Source organism: Phycodurus eques, chromosome 7 (assembly GCF_024500275.1).
Source record: "Phycodurus eques isolate BA_2022a chromosome 7, UOR_Pequ_1.1, whole genome shotgun sequence".
NCBI lineage: Eukaryota > Metazoa > Chordata > Actinopteri > Syngnathiformes > Syngnathidae > Phycodurus > Phycodurus eques.
This window is the reverse complement of record NC_084531.1, coordinates 17,231,419-17,248,895: the sequence shown is the minus strand read 5'-3', so window position 1 is coordinate 17,248,895 and position 17,477 is coordinate 17,231,419. Positions and strand designations below refer to the sequence as shown.

The 17,477-nt window shown below is 42.0% G+C and overlaps 1 protein-coding gene across 2 annotated transcripts in view; it reads left to right on the top strand.

The window, feature by feature from the left end:
- Positions 1-16,287, top strand: part of rpa1 (replication protein A1) — a 34,181-nt gene extending 17,894 nt beyond the window's left edge. For both annotated transcript variants that reach the window (XM_061682419.1, XM_061682418.1), the window contains exons 13-17: positions 3,483-3,612; positions 6,731-6,907; positions 11,073-11,180; positions 11,761-11,847; positions 15,674-16,287. In XM_061682419.1, coding sequence (XP_061538403.1) covers positions 3,483-3,612; positions 6,731-6,907; positions 11,073-11,180; positions 11,761-11,847; positions 15,674-15,778 — 607 coding nt within the window. In that variant the 3' untranslated portion in view covers positions 15,779-16,287. The remainder of the gene's footprint in view (positions 1-3,482; positions 3,613-6,730; positions 6,908-11,072; positions 11,181-11,760; positions 11,848-15,673) is intronic.
- The last annotated feature ends 1,190 nt before the right edge of the window (positions 16,288-17,477 follow it).

Here is a 17,477-nt window from a genome sequence, read left to right as displayed (position 1 = left end):
AGCCGAGTAGCGACACACCAGTGTGCTTGAATACAAGTGCCTTAACATTAGCCTTTACCTGTCACACCAAAGTTTTAACGTTTTACGTGACAGGGATCGCTAAGTTAGCGGCAGCATGGCTCAGGTGATAAAGTGCTCATCTCCCAGCCCAAAGGTTGTGGGTTTGATCCTGAGCCCTTGTGACCATGTTGATGTCTTCGAGTAAGATACTGAACCTCCAGATAGTGTGTCATAAGTAGGTGAATGGGGAGACAGTTTTAAGATGCTTTGAGTATGTTGAAGATAGTGAAGTGAAATCCCATTTGTCATCGAAAATGGTACTTTTTGGGTTTGGGCCCACTGCAATACTTGTTTGACAGTCACATTTGCTTTAAACGCAATGGACAGTTCATGTTAGACTCTGGTGTCAAACTTCGCACCCCTGTCCTGGCGTAAGAGTTCAACTCTAAATCTGAAGGTGGCCAATTTCTTGATTGGCTTAGTCTCCTCCAATCTGCGGCATTGCCATTTACACAGAACAACCACTGGGGGAAATGCTGGCTTTAAGTAAGTATATTGTGCTGATTCAAATTAAGATTGTTCGGCCTGAGTACAGGTCTGTGTTCTCTCATGTTCCTTTCTAGTACATCTTGAAAGTAACCTACAGCAATTAGTCTTTGGTGGCAACTCTTAATCCCAGAATTACACTACTAATACTTAAAGAATTCTGCCAAATACTTTCCAAACAACTGGGCGAAAGAAGTGACTGTTGGGTGTTCCATTTCACACGCCTATCCTGGCATTGTGGCATTCCTGTTCACATGACCAGCATCACGCCTCTGTTACGGCTCTGACACTCCCGCCCACCTCTGCAGAATATTCCTGGATTTAGTTAATGCACAACAGTGGTTCAACAGGCTGCATGTTCCTTGTTAAACCCACACGTTCATTGGTGTTTTGTGCCAGTAGGTGGCAACAGCACGTCTAGAAAACAACCTCAATCACTTGCAGCCCCAAACATAGGCTGTTCAGCCGTGCTATGGTGTTTACTTCCTCATGCGGATGGCATCAAAGCTTCCACTCAAGGCCAAGCGGACGCTTCTTGTCAGCCTTGCCGTCACTCCAGTCCTTCACTGCTCCGCCGTGATAGGAAAAGATGCAAGGTGCATACAACCAAGCCCAGTGACCCTCACACTTCATTACCATTCTGCTGTTATTTTATCCTAATGTTTTTTTGAGCAGGACTGACTGAATTTGTGATCAGGGACACTATTTTCTTATGCTTCTCCTCCCATGTACATGAGAAAACTGTTAAAAATTCAAGTGTGGTGGCAACTTGGTGTAAGTGCATTCACGCATGTAGTTGACTGCTAGTCTGGACAACTCTCTCTGTCTCGCTCAGGTCCTAGTCCATGTTATACTGCCTGTTCACTCTGGATATTAAACACTTTTACTGTAACTCTACCTAGAGTAAGAAATAAAGATTCAGTATGTTCACTATTGATAATCATTAATTCAACAAAAGCATTGCCATTTTGGAGGACCTCGACATGCCCGCAAACTCACTTGGAATCACTCGGTCGTCACGGATTGACATGAAATTGGGTGGACATGTCTACCATAACAGGATACATACAAAAGTCACAAGGACCAAATGCCTGAAATAGAGCAAGTTTGGACCAATCGCAGGGCTCATACTTTGAAATGGCTGGTGTATAGTATTGGATTTATTTTCCAATTTGTGTCTGACAACATGGTGTAAACATGTAACCCAAGCTATGATGGTAATTTGGGTTGTGATAAGGCCAATTACGGAGCCCTCTCCTCCTCGTGCTTTTGCCTGTCCTCGTCCCTTCACATGCTGACATTTGACTCGTGTAAGGCGCGTACACGCGTCCGACAACCTGCAGCCGTCTAACTTGCGCCTCTGGCGCGGGCTGGTTTGTCTCACCCGCTTCCAAATGACAGCTGTACATTTTCTTCCAGTTGTAATTTGTTCCATCCTGGGCGCTGTTGCGTGACTGTGATGCACCCACTCCCCCACACCAACACATTTCGCATTGTCTCTCATTATGTGCAGCCCGGACACTGATGCAATTGATTGTGTGTTTTACCAACAATCTAGTTACTGTTTTGAGCCTTCTCCTGTATTAAGTCTCATTTTCTTAAAAGTTCTGCCATAGGTTTTTCAGACAGATGCCCTTCCTGACGCCAACCCGGCTTGAGTTGATCTGGCTCGCCCCCTGATGCTATACTGATTGAAGTAACAGGATGCATTTATTAAAACAAGGATAGACGAGAGACAAAGGTTCAAGTTCAAACTGATTTAAAAACCAACATATTCACTGATCTGAAGAGTTGACATATTGCATGAGGTTACCCACGATGGCTGTTTGACCTCTAAATATTATTTGACGTCAAACGCACATTTTTGGGTTGAACTCCCCCACTGAACACCTACCTTGGATGGCGAGCAAGGACTTATTGTGTATCCATGTGGTGTCATTCCACGAATCAGGATAACACCGTCACTAGATAGTCACTGACACAATTTAAAGGAAAGCCTGTGCGTGTGAAAATCAGATTGCCTGCATTAGTCAGCAAAAAGTGGAACTTGGCAGCTGGTGTGTTGCCTCGGAAACACTGCGGCATTAATAGGGATGCTTTAAATTAGTCAAGGCATGTATTTACAACCTGACCCGTGCATTGCTGTGTCTTGTGGCCCAACACATTATTGAACACGTTTGATCTCTGAAACCGTTTTATATTGCCCCCCCCCTCTCTTGCTGTTGTCTTCCCTGGATTACAGGGGACACTGTGCGAAAATGGGTTTTTTGATATGACTGCAACAATGCTGACCCTGGCTGGCATCTCTATCCCCCTTGATTTATTTCTCAAGGATTTTCTCTGGTGCTGGTTGGCTCTCATCGAACCCATCAAACAACACAGAAAAATGAATGGGCTTTCTTCTGCTGGTTGACAGACGGGTGGAAAGGATCGTTTTAGTTCCAATGTATTGAAGTAACACACACTCCGCTCTAATAAACAATGCCTCAATTTGGCTAACAATATGTCTAAGCGCCCAAACCAACCAATTGGGTCGAAAAAGAAACTTACTAAAACCTGGAAGCAGGCATGAATAGTTATGTTTTGATGGTTCTGGCATACTCCAGGGATGGGCAACTTAAGTGATGGAGGTGGTCACCGGTTTATGTCAACACTACCAGGGGGACCCATAGGACCGCACTCTTCCTGACAAGATGTACAGTGGAACCTTGATTTAACGGACCCGAAAACAACAGACAGAATGATAGTGTCCGGTTGGAATTCAAAACGCCCCCTTTGCAATGGACAAAATCTGTTACCTCCAGAATTTGTGACTATGGATTTCTCTAAGTCAGAGCAAGAACACTGAATTTTAATGAGTCACCTGAGATCAAATGTTATCTTTCAGCTTCTTTTACTCCTCACTACTTAACACTAAAGTGTACGCCGTTGTGCAGGTATGACAAGGAAGGGCATGGCATAGATGGACAGTCTCTGACGGAGTTGAAAGGCGGCAGCGGCGGGGGAAACACCAACTGGAAGACGCTGTCTGATGTTAAGACGGAGCACCTGGGACATGGAGAGAAGGTACGAGGCCTTGATGCATTTTGACTTATTGACATTTGCGGCCCTTTCTTGAGAATGTTGAAGTAAGGTTCTCAATGTGAAACGCGAAGGCCAACATGCACAGTGTAGGTGTGTAGTCTCTCCTCTGTGTAACCTTGCCAGCAGCCCCAATGATTCTTTATAATCATTAACTTATTAAATTGCTGCAAAAGCAGCTATGTATACTGAAAAGGTTCTCTTCTTCCAGCTCATTAATCTGCTGTCTTCTCAGTCTGCCTGTTTGCTCTTGCTGAAAGTCACATTTAGCTCTGCTATCGATTACATAGACCACCCCTGCACCCTTCTTTGCCTTCTGTAATGAAATTACCGCCCGTGGATAAGTACAATAATATGTGCTCTTTAATTTCCTTGCTGCTTGTTTGTACTGCAAAGGGAAATGGTGCTTGCAGAAGTGTATAAATCAACTGGAGCGGAAAATGATGGTCGGCGCTGAGGTATTAGCAGATGCCGTTTAACCCGAATTAGCATGTGCTACACGTTTAAAAATCACAATATGGTGAAGGGGATTAAGTTAGTGTCTCCACCCTTTAAGCCTTGTTTCTACCATGTGGAACAGTTCATTTCCACCACAGTGTACCAATTTCCAGTCACTTGTAGTAAATGACTTATGGCTTCACCTTTTAAGCTTCTTTTTGAGTTACCTTTTAAAGCTCTTCTGTCATCTGGAGGCCAACAATGCTACTTAAGCCGTCCTCGTATTTCTTCCCTGTCTGCACAGGGACTGAGCATTTAGCTGGCTGTCAGGTGAAGGCCTTCTCATGCTTCCGCAGAGGAAAAGGTGTTGACCTTGGCCTATGGAAGCTTGCACTCTTCCCATGTGATGACAGAGGAGTAGAGCCGAGGCTGTCGTTGTGGTCAAGGCTTCTAAAGACCCCACCTCCCTAAGCAAGTCTGGTGCGATTAATTGCGCCTGTCACCAAGTGTCAATGCAGCAATCTCCACGTGCCCAGTTCCTGCCCTCTGTCAGCAACCAGCCACCTTGGCGACAAACAAACGCTGTTCCTTCTCCCAAGACACCTCCCTCGGTCAGCGTCCCACTAATTGAGGAGGGATTTACTTGATTAATGCCACCTCTTTTGAGAGGTGAAAAGATGGCGTGGGCTGTTTGTATTGTGCACCAGCCCCTCACAACTTTGTCAGGTCTGACACTTCATACCTTTTTTTTAATTCAGTTTATCTAAATTAAAATTTCTGTTCTCTGCACTACGTTAATTAGGGTTAAATGTCACTCGTGCTACAACAAGCTGGGCCTCAGATGTTTGAATTTGGCAGTCCTTTTTATTGTACCCCAGTGAGGGGGCACGTTGTCTGACTGCCGCCACAGACCATTTTTGTACCCAGGTCACAAGTCAGTTTTATTTGGTACAAATTGTGTGATTGGAACAGTACTTGAAATCTCAACATGAGCCAAAAATTCTATAGTTACAGTTTTTTTTTCCATAATTTTATTTGTTTCACCGTCGTCGGAATGTTTTGAACAACTTTGATACATATACTTTCTGCTTAGCAATTTTTTTCATTACCAGTGCTACTAATTTAGAGCAGCTCTGGCATGAACTTTACATTAGCTACTGGGTTAATTAATTTACAATATCAAACGGTTGGTGGTCTACAACCATGCATTTTGAGTTTCATTAGTAATTTCAACAAACCAGTGTGTCTTCGGATGCTTAAACTCTTGAAGTTAGATTTTCCACAATTAGGGCCTAAAGTGTTTTCCTTTGAAGTGTTTATAAAGTATTAGACAAATTTGCAATGAGTGTTTTGCGTTGTAGCACGGCAGGGATAGGAATGGGCGGGACCACCAACAATCAATTCAATTGTCTTAAAAAAATAAATAAAATTAGGACAGTATATAAAAAAAATATTTCAGAAATTCTTATAAAAAAGAAAATTCACATTGCTTATTACCAGCCTCTTCTATTGGTCATTTAGTGACTGATGTGTCTTAAATTTGATTGAGGGTGTCCCCCGCCGCTTACCCAGTCAGCTAGGGTAGCTCTAGCTCACCTGCGACCATAATGAGGACACGTGCAGTAGAAAATTGGTGAGTGGTTGGATGGATGGCTGGCCTTAAATAGGTCTGAAAAATCCTTAATCTTAATCATGGCAAGACCTAATGGACAATTGTATACTTCCAACTGTTTTGGATGAACTAGAACAGCAAGGACATCCTTCAGGTCAAACATCGGGGATGTCTCACATTCAGAAAGCTCCTCTGGATAAATGGACTGGTGTAGAACAATCACTTATTAGCATCTATCTGTAGTAAATCCTTCTGTAGTCGATCCTTCATTTCAGCACCTCCACTCTTTTTCATATTCATCTATTTATGAATGTGAAATCCATTTCTCCTGCTTTGGGTATTTTCCATGCCGATGAGGGATGTTTCCTAAAAGCTATTTATGTGCAGCAGTGTCTTGGGCTTGCAGAGGCAGCAAGCGCTCATTTGCATTGGTGCCACTAGGATTGTGCTACACCAACACGGCACCCTTTGTGCTAAAAAACAAAAACCTTAAGTCATTCGTTCTCGTGTGTTTTCTACTCTTCTTTATGCGCTATGCTTGGAGCATAGAAAGATCATGAAAGACCTCAAGCTGGGTACACGCACACCGATTTTAAAGATGTTAATTAATTACCAAAACAGCATACCGCATACATAGCAACATCTGTCGTGGTATCAAGACTGGCCTGTGAGAGGTAGCATGGTGCAGATGGGAATTACAAAGAGTAGTAGAAGAAATACAAGAAACTATGCTAACTCTTAGCTTATCTGAAAATGACTCTTCTTATTTGTTCATCTGTCTATGCCAGCTATACCTTCCACTGGATGGTATAAGTTACATAACCTGTGTATCCACTTATTTAATTTACATTTTTGTTTGGTGATGCGTTTTAAGGTTTTCCTAATATAAAATTCTATACCTTGGTTCAGTAAAGGTTGGGAAACACTACTTTAGAGGTATCTAACCTTTTCTGACTGATCCCCAAAGGGGGAAATTGCTTAAATCCAATTGTTGGTATGTATGAAACTCGCTTTTGACACCCGTCATGATTTGTGTTTTTGCCTATTTTTTAGGCCGATTACTACACCTGTATTGGCACCATCGTGTACCTGCGCAAGGAGAACTGCCTCTACCAGGCGTGCCCAAACCAAGACTGCAACAAGAAGGTGGTGGACCAGCAGAACGGGATGTTCCGCTGCGAGAAGTGCGACAAAGAGTTCCCCAACTTTAAGTACCGCCTCATTCTTTCTGTGAGTGTCTCAGCAGTGGGCTCCCTCAGGCCACCGCCATATTTTTTTTTTTTTTTTTTTTTTTTGTGGTCTGGATGATAGACTTTGCACTAAAATACTGCATCCACATGAAGCGAAACGGCAGTTGTTTTTTTTTTCTTTTTAAAATGCTATTTAAGGAAGGTGTCACCATTTGGATTGAGCCGAAAACTTCTTGTCACAGAGAGGCTGATATAAGCATATCCTTGCAGTCCTTCACTTAAGAATTTTTTTTTTTTTTTTTTTTTTAAATAAAAAAAAAAAAAATCATTTCTATGGTATCAAGCCGCCATCTCATCTATCCACCCATTCTCAATACCGCTTATCCTGTTCAAGGTTAAGGCGGACTACACCCTGAACTGGTCGTCAGTCGGTCGCAGGGCCTATATAAACGCGGACAACCATTCGCACTTACATTCACACTTTCACTGAGTGGAAACTGAACCCACGCTACCCGCACCAAAGTCAGGCGACTGTACCACTATACCATCAGTAACTGTCACAATCTCCTCTTTCTTTAATTGTTGTCACAGTTATGAGTGTAATCTATTAATCGATTTTGGTTGAAGGTGTGGAATTGATTCATCGTGTCGTGACGCAAAAGAGGCAAAATGGAGTGCGCGACTTGGCGCCAACCAAAAGGGGTGCTTTTGATTGCTGTCTGAAGAATGACTTCAACTATAGCCAATACCCACACAAACCTTCACTATGGACGGGCTGACATTAAGTCTTTTTGTGTGGGCCACCATGAGTCAAGTTGTGGCGGCGCTGTCAAAACCTGGACAGGCCCTGTATATTAATGATATAATATGTTGGGTTTTAGTGATTATTTCATATTTAATGACTTTATACTGTATTATTTATGTCCCTTCAAGAAATTATTAGTACAATTACATTCATGGCGATAATGCAGCCCTATGTGAGGCACAAGCCAGTGCAAACTGTAGGCCGAGCTCAGATAAATGCAGAGAGTTGCGTCAGGAAGGGCATCCGGCTTAAAACTTTGCCAAACAAATATGAGCGTTCAGCCAAAGAATTCCGTTCCGGATCGGTCGTGGCCCGGGTTTGCAACGTACGCCACTGGTGTTGTTAACCTACAGGACCCCGGTGGAAATTCAGCTACTGTGGGTTGAAGACGGAGAGGTGGAAAGCGGGATCTTCGGCAGAAAGAGAAATGTACGGAGCCTCGAACTGAATATGGGGACTTTCAATATTCAGACTATGGCAGGAAAAGTTCAGGAGTTGGTTGACATGATGATTAGGAGAAAGGTTGATATATTTTGTGTCCAGGAAAGTAGGTGGAAAGGCATTAAGACTAGAAGTTTAGGGGCAGGGTTCAAATTATTTTACCATGGTGTAGATTGGAAGAGAAATGGAGTAGGGGTTATTTTAAATGAAGAGTTAGCTAAGAATGTCTTGGAGGTGAAGAGTGTCAGGTCGAGTGATGAGGCTGAAACTTGAAATTGAGGGTGTTGGGTATAATGTAATTAGTGGCTATGCCCCACAGGGCATGTTTTATCTTTGACATTTTAGATGTGATCTAGAGGTAAAAGATAAATTCTGGAAGGAGCTTGATGAAATGGTTCTGAGCATCCCAGATAGAGAGTCGTGATTTTTGGACATGTTGGTGAAAGAAACGGGTGATGTAGAAGTGATGGGTAAGTTCGGCATCCAAGAAAAGAACAGACAGATGGTGGTGGACTTTGCCAAAAGGATGCAAATGGCTGTAGTGAACACTTTCTTTCAGAAGAGGCGGGAACATAGGGTGACCTACAAGAGTGGAGGTAGAAGCACGCAGATAGATTATATCCTGTGAAGATGATGTAATCTGAAGGAGGTTATTGACTGTAAGGTAGTGGTAGGGGAGCGCCTGGCTATACAGCATAGGATGGTGGAGTGCAAGATGACTCCGGTGGTGGGGAGGGAGATTAAGAAGACAAAGGCAGAGCAGAGAACCATGTGGTGCAAGCTGAGAGTGTTGTGCGGCTTTTCGAGAAGAGATGAGACAGGGTCTTGGTGGACAGGAGGAACTTCCTGAAGACTGGACCACTACGACAAAGGTGATCAAAGAGACAGGCAGGAGAGTACTTGGTGTGTATCTTCTGGTAGGAAAGGGGAGGAGACTTGGGGTTGGAATCTCAAAGTACAGAAAATCATACAAGAAAAGAGGTTAGCTAAGAAGAAATGGGCACTAAGAGCACTGAGGAGAGGAGAAAGGAATACATGGAGATGCGACATAGGGCGAAGGTAGAGGTGGCAAAGGCCAAACGAGGCATATGATGACATGTATGCCAGGTTGGACACTAAAGAAGGAGAAACGAATCTATACAGGTTGGCCAACAGAGAGATAGCGATAGAAAGGATGTGCAGCAGGTTAGGGTGATTAAGGATAGAGCTGTAAATCTGTTCACTGGTTTTAGTAGTGTGCTGGAAAGATAAAAATAATTCTTTGAGGAGTTGATCCAATGAGGAAAATGAGAGAAGGAAGAGTAGAAGAGGCAAGAATGGTGGACCAGGAAGTAGCGATTATTAGTAAGGGGCAAGTTAGAAAGGCACTAAAGAGGATGAAAAATGGAAAGGCAGTTGGTTCTAATGACAAACGTGGAGGTACGGAAGCATCTTGAAGAGGTGGCTGTGGAGTTTTTGACCACCTTGTTTAACAGAATTCTAGCGGGTGAGAAGATACCTGAGGAATGGTTTATATGGAGCCTTCTATTCCGATTGTAACCGGTTTCGCAGTCCAAACCGAATGAAAATGTTCCATATAATAGCCTCAATCGGAATAAACAGGCTGAATCCAAATGGAATTTCATTAAGTTTCACAGGAAGGCTTCGTCTTGATGTAAATGCGCGGTGCATCTGCAGTTACCGGAATGCAGCGGTGGCGTAAATATGGCGGTTCCCGACAGAGCTCGTATGCGACGGAGATCTGGTTTTTCACTATTTATATATATATATATATATATATATATATAATTTTTTTTCAATAAACATAAAAACAGTCCCAACTACTGTGGTGAATAGACGACGGACCTCCATCTTGATAAATGATGTGATGTTCATGGCGTGCGCATGTCACACAACTGTTCTGATTAAATGTAGTGCACATCATGTATACACCTTATTTAAATAGATCACGTCACATGTAAACTGTTGACCGCAGATCTTCAATCGAAATGATTTCAATCGGAATGACAAAAGTCTCCATGTCAACCGCCTACTGTTTGGTTGGCCCGCTGAAAAAGAGCCCTTCACCTGTCAATCAAATATACGTTGACATTCGCTGTTGTCAACTACTGGCTTAATAACGTGTGCCACTAAGGTTATGTTAATTAGGGACTAACACGCACAGGAACGCAGAGTGAAGAGCTGATGTTTTAAAAGACATCGCCACGGTGGAGCGAGCTGTTTCGCTCAACTCTAGCTCGTGGGCTTGCTTGTTAGTTCGCAAGCAAGCTCGTTAGCGCACAAGCTAGCTCATTAGCTGGCGACAACAAACAGCTAACTTTCCCTTAAGTGTCTTATGTGTATCAACGCGCTGCATATGGAGCAAGGCTGTGGAGTATTGGAGAGAGCCAACAATCAGCAAATGTACCGGTACGCTGGCGTTCCATGAGCCCATAGCGGCTAATAACACAGCCGTCCAACTCTGTCTTCTCCCTGTGTGATCCACATGCTGGCTCACCACAACAAAGAATTTATCGAGTCTGTAAACACAATCGTGTCCATTTTATTTACAGAGCACTAAGTCGAGAGTAGTTATCATGACGGGCCTACTGACATCCTAATTGGAGTTTACTGTAAAACTAAGTGCACAAGAAAAATAATTACCCTCATTTGATATTTAAATACAATACTTTGACACCATCTTGTGGAAAATAAACTACAGTAAGTTGAAATGAGAGAAGGATTGTCATTTAGGCCAAAGCCTTCTCTAATAGGCTAGTAGTGCTATGCCGCCATTTTATGGCATGAAGAGGCAATTATAACCCCTTTTAGCCGAGGCTTCAATTACGCGTTTTTGCTATTGGTGGCAGGGCTTGGTCCCTCTCCCCTATGAAGTGCAGTGGTAATTGCATGTTTCATTACCAAAGTAAAAATGAACTCCTGAATCCTAACTTCTTGTGTTCCTTTTTGCTTTTGTCAGGCCAACATTTCAGATTACGGTGACAACCAGTGGGTGACCTGCTTTCAGGAGAGTGCCGAGGCTATTTTGGGCCAAAACGCAGCTTACTTGGGACAGCTCAAGGACTCGGTAAATTTTTTAGCTATAATCCTCTTCCTGACGTGAAGTCTCCTCTATTGTCAGACTTGTCTGCTTGTATGTGCCAAGCAGACCAGGAGAAGCTCATCCCTGCTTTTATCTCAAGTAGACTTGACTATTGTAATGATCTTCTGACTAGACTCCCCCGAAAGAGCATTAAACAGCTGCAGCTCATTCAGAATGTCGCAGCTCGGTTTCTGACGAGAACAAAGAGGTCAGATCATATTACTCCAATTCTAAAGTCTTTACACTGGCTCCCAGTCAGCTTTAGAATAGATTTGAAAGTTCTGCTACTGGTCTATAAATCAGTAAATGGTTTAGGTCCTGAATACATGAAAGAAATGATAATGGCATATAATCCCAGTAGGGCTCTGAGATCGACAGACTCCGGTCATATAGTGGAGCACCAAGTCCAAAGCAAACATGGTAAAGCAGCATTGAGCTATTATGCTGCACAAAAATAATAAATTGCCAACAGAAGTGACATCAGCTTGCATCAAATTTGCTTTGCTTTGTACTCTGAAAATGACTATTTAGCACAATTTAACCTTATTTTCACATTTGTTTTCAGGATGAAGCTGCCTTTGACGAGATCTTCCAACAAGCCAACTTTAACACGTTTGTGTTCCGCAATAGAGTGAAGCTAGAAACATATAACGTAAGTACAACTTGTTACGGTGACGTGCTTTGTATCAACTCCATGGCCCCTACTGCACCAAACAATATTTGGGCTCAAGGGCCGCATTTTAGGTTTTTTAAATGGATGACTGACTGTATCTAGCCCCAGGGCCATACTTTGCCCACATCTGTCCTAAATGTACACCTATAATTACTGTACAAAGACTGAACATTTTGGTTTTCCATTCATTAACATAGCTACATCACTGTAATTTGGCCTGCCAATGTTGATCATTTTCCATGACTATTAGAAAGGTGTGCGCGCGCACAGACACATCCTCACGCACGCACACACACACACACACACACACACACACACACACACACACAGCGTTGTCGCGGTCACACAGATCGAGTTTTGTTTTGTGGTGCATAAAAGAATTGATTGGGCTGGGCCTCTGAGCAGGAAGTCTGGAGCGCAGCCAGTGTCCGCATCCGCCTGTGGCGCACAGACCAGGCCACTGTGTCCGTCTTGCTGCCAAAACTGTACGCTTCTTCAACAGGGACACCTGCAAAAGCGCCTGCTTTTCAGAACTGCGGGCCAACCATTGTGTGATTCTCGGTATGATGTGATGTGAGCACCACGGTCATCATCTGTAGTTCTAACGAGTGTCCAAACTTTTTTTTCTTTCCCCCCCAAAGGCCGCATACAGAAAAATTCAAAGAATGCAAGGGTCAGTTTGACCCTTTTTACCCATCTTTATTTTACACACTAACACTAATCCCATCCGTATAAGTAAAGATATGCGAAGCAATTACAGTATATTTTGGTTTTATGTACAGTCATAACTACATCACAGTTTTCTGTTCAAGGTGATAAGACAAATACAGTGATACCTCCACTTATGAATGACCCAACATTAGAGTTTTTTCATGATATGAGCCATTTTGAGTTATGAGCAAAATAACTTGTCAGGAGTGCTAGCAATAGCGGCAGGGAACAGCAGCAGTTTGGCAGAAGAGGTAAAGTGCATACTTGAGTGTTTATTGCCACTTCTAGTTAAAGTTGACTTTTAACTGAGCATAAAACAAAAATTACCCATTTATTTAACCAAATCACATTTTGTCTTACGAAGGTCAGGTAGCTTAATGCTAACACAATGCAAAAAAACTATAGATGGTCTAATGGAACTTGCATCAATTTCGCCATAATTTTAAAGCTTTAAACAACTTCTATTTATAAATTGCCATAGCAACACATGCAGAACAAATTTAAAATATTCACACGCATATATCTTAATGTTCTACGTAAAGTGACTAATAATTATGCGGCTTAGTCTGATCCAATCTCTGTATTACGTCTATGTAATACAGCCTACAGGTGGCCAGGGCGCTTATACCAGTAGAAGCTAATTTTCTTTTTAAAAAACATGTAACAAAAATCTTTGTTGCTGGGTCAGATTAATGGCATTTCCAATCATTTCAGTTGGGAATGATGATTTGAGAGAGGGGTTTTTTGGAGCTATGAGCATGGTCAAGGAAGGAATTAAACTCATAAGTCAAGGCACCTCTGTACAGTAGAGTAGTTTCAAATTTTCAGGATTTTGGGATGGCCCCTCTATCCCACCAGAAACTATCTTAAAAGGAGCATTTACTTCAATATGCTCATTAGTGTGATATGGTTCACAAATTGAACCTTGACATGGAGCAGAAACTCAGCAAGCAACTTTGATTCACACTATTTTCTTCTGAAATGTAATTTTCTTTATTTATTGTAATTTGGACTCTACTTAGTTGGAACAAAGTCTGAGGCAACCTTCACTTGTTTTATAGCTGCCCCTTTGAGAAGCGTGTTGTCATTACACCATTAGGATGTGAATATGCTTTCTCGACATATCTGAAGGTCGTTTGATTTTAGTAACCATAATAGGAATAGTGTCCATACAACTTCAAGAAATACTGTAAAGTCAAATGTAACAAAAGTATAGTCGGTCCTCAGTTCACGGCGGCCTTCCGTTCCTACAGCAGCAACGTGAACCCAATTTGCATGCTTGTCGCAGAGCTGCCAAATGATACAGAGCGTCCGTAGTACGTTTCGGAAATCACGGATTGTTCTGGATATTGGACAAAAATCCAGCGTCTGACATTACCGGAGCATCCACATTGAACAGCTGCTTGGTGACCCCCGCTGACAAGCCGCGGAAGCGAAAGTTCTTGTTGTGTCCAGTGTCAACTCATTGCAAGTCACTGATCATCGCCTCCTTGGTAGCGAGTAAGCTAAACTTCTTAGCGTGCTTCTTACAAAAGTGTCACGAAGGGAGGACAAGGAGTGGATAAGTGGAGACGACGTCAAAGACGATGTCAATGCTAATTGCTAAGGTATTGTTTCAAGCAATTGCAAAGCATCAAAATAAGTGATTTGGTGAAACAATACACTTGTCACATAGGTTTGGCTGAACCATATTTTCCAGGAGCGTAACCAACTTCGAACAACAAAATAACAGGCCAATTAATACGTGTTTAGAGATGTAAATATGAAATAATACACGTCCATAGAGGATGTTGCGTCTGAACTGGAAATTAATTAGTATGTCACTTCAGAACGTGGGTAGGTTAAAAGTATATTATTATTTAATGTAAGATAACCTCGTCCCACCTATAGGGACATTTGCATCTTTTTCACCAGCAATAGTCGATATAGGAAATAGAAATATCTAACATAAATAGCATGCAAGAGATGTAATTACATTTCTTCTTACATGTACTGCTTGTGTGCGTACAAGAGATACATTGCACAAAATGGAAACCAAAACTATTGTCCATACATAAACTATCCAAGGCAGTCAGCAATGTTTGTTTGCAAAATATTGCAAATCTATCTATAGGCAATTATAGCGAGGCATCTATTACTCATTTACATGAATTAGGAAATGTGTCATGGTAGTGTTAAAAAAAACTAAACCCTATGGAATCAGATATCTTCAGATTGGATTCGGGCCTCTTGCAAATGTTGTTAAAACATCTGATATTTATCTGACATCTCCCATTGTGAATGCAGGTTAAACCCGGACTAAATATACCCTGCCAAATGCCAACTTGACATACCAGCGTCTGTCCAAACAATACAAATGTGTGAAATGTACATGGAAATAGACGGACCAAAAATTGTATATAATATAGGCATTAAATCAGAATTGGGCTTTTGGACCTGCACTTCATATCCAATTTTAGGTGTAGAAACTACACCTACTAATAACTAAAGGTTCTTGGAACTAGGAAATCTTAAGTCTTTTTAAGCTCTTTTACGTCCGGCTCATTGGACTTTTCAAACATCATTTAGGCCTGATAAATGACCATGCTGCCCTTTTGCGTTTTTGCCATCTACACATACTGTAGCGTCCTATTGCATCATAGTAAGTGAGCAGTATGCTCTTTCTTGAACGTGGGCACCAGACCAAATGTAAGCCTGGGATTTTATTTTCTATATTTATTTTTTGCAGCGAGGTGGAATTCATGGAAATAAAACAAGCACAACCTGTTTACTTGCTGGGAATAATGGCTGAACTTCGACGGCACTTGTGTCATTCGAGCTCGCTCGCTGTCACATTATGCACGTCTGTCGCATTCAGCGCTTTGTTCAGGCGAAATGGAAGTTTCAGTTATCCATTATGCCATATACAGTAAATTCTATTTGCACTTACGGTATTGTTACATAGTGATGCATTTTCATCGAACTGAGTGGTTTGGGTCACAAAAGGATTACACCCTAGTTAGGTTTGTGTCTCAGGCATTGGGTGTGTAGGTGGGATGCTGATAACCACATATTTGTTTTTTGTTGTTGTTGTTTTTTTATTTTTTTTTGTCAGGACGAGTCCAGGATCAAAGCAACGGTGGTGGATGTGAAGCCCGTGGACCACAAGGATTACAGCAAGAGGTTGATCATGAACATCAGGAAAATGGCTACCCAGTAGGGAGCCGCAAGAAACAACGAGAAAATGTATAACTTTTTGCGGCGAAAGTTGTGTGCAGCTCCGATGATCCCCAATGCTGTTCTTTCTTTCTTGTGAATAATCCTCTTGGCCCGAGAGAATATTGGGCCTGTCTTGATTGAACGGTTCTTGTTTTGTAAGGGCAGTCATGCCAGCACAAGCAAGACAATGAGGAACATTAGTCTTAAGTCCGCCGGTTGGCGCTTCTCTCACCGCAGTCATGGCTGGAGACACCCCCACACCCATTTTCCACAAGCTGCAAGAGGCTGTACTCACCCTGATAGGTCTTATTCTCAGTTATATTTTTCGAAATTCCAAGCACAGATCTTCCTTCTATTGAAAAGGTGTTATGTTTCTGTCAGCCTTTTCACTTCTACATTTGACTTCTTTTTTGTGTATTCGTGGAATCAAGTCACCATTTTTGTTGTTGTTTGTTATATTTTTGCATGTTATTGTCAAATGAGTAGATGTACCAACAAAAATAAAACCATTGTTTGGTTAAGTGTGGTTTTCTTTGTGAGGGAACATTTTAGTTAAAAAAAACAAAAATGTAACAAACATTTGGTCCGGCATTTACAGTAATTCACCTCAGCTCAAAGAGGTTCATCTTCAGTGGTGGGAAGTAACAAAGTCCAAATACTTTATTGTACTTAAGTAGATTTTTCAGGTATTTGTAAAAAAACTATTTTTCGGACATCTTCTCCCTCTACATTTGAAAAATATCTGTATACTGCATGACTTATGAAGTCAAAATAGGCTTACCTTTTTCAACCACTGCAGGTGACTGTGTAACAAAAGACAGATGAAGTCAATCGTGGTCGAGATCTTGAGCAATTGGGATCTTGTAAAGTGGAACGTGAACAAGGGTGCTCCTTAACTAAGATGCAACAGATTCGGAGAAGCAAGAGATTCCCCATCATAGTCTTATTCAAGAGAATTGTTTGATCTAAGTCACTTCACATTAGCAAATCTATAGGAAAAGGTTCTGAAGGCATAAAAAGCCTGAGCCAATGCTAGCTTTTTTTTCTTCTTTTTTCTTTCTCCCCCCTTTGATCAATGATCCCTATGAAAGCTAATAAAAGAAATGTGTTGTGTGCAGATTTGAGAATGTCTGTTCATCTGTCGAGGGTAGAGCCGTACGTTGACAGGCAGAACAAATGTTCTTCCCTTAGATGGCAGAGGGTACAATAAATGTGTGTATCCATCCACCCGTTGCCATTCATGCAGCAGGAAACTAATAGTTGTCTTCACCTAAACAGGCCAAGATTTCACGCTATGTACGTTTGTAAGTAAATTGAGAAGAGATGCATTTTAGTGTTCATACATTTTGTGACGGTGTGCCATGAGATTTATGTGATATAAAGAGGAGAGGCCTGAAATCCGCTCATTTGAATTCCTCGAGCTTATCTACATCACTAGCGAAGATCTCCGCCTTCCCTTTCTGCATCCGAGCTAGTGCTGCCAACATAGTAAACGCGTGCTATCACAAGTGGGTCTCCTACACGGAGGCAACCATTCAAGGGAGCAGTCTTAGGCAAATATGGACAAAGTGGATAAAAAAGCTGGGTCAAACAGAAGTCGCTGTCAGAGGGACATTTTCTGGATACCTGTATGACAAAACCAGATTATTATTATTTATTTTAAATGAAATTGACACTTTTATACTAAGCCTAAACTTATA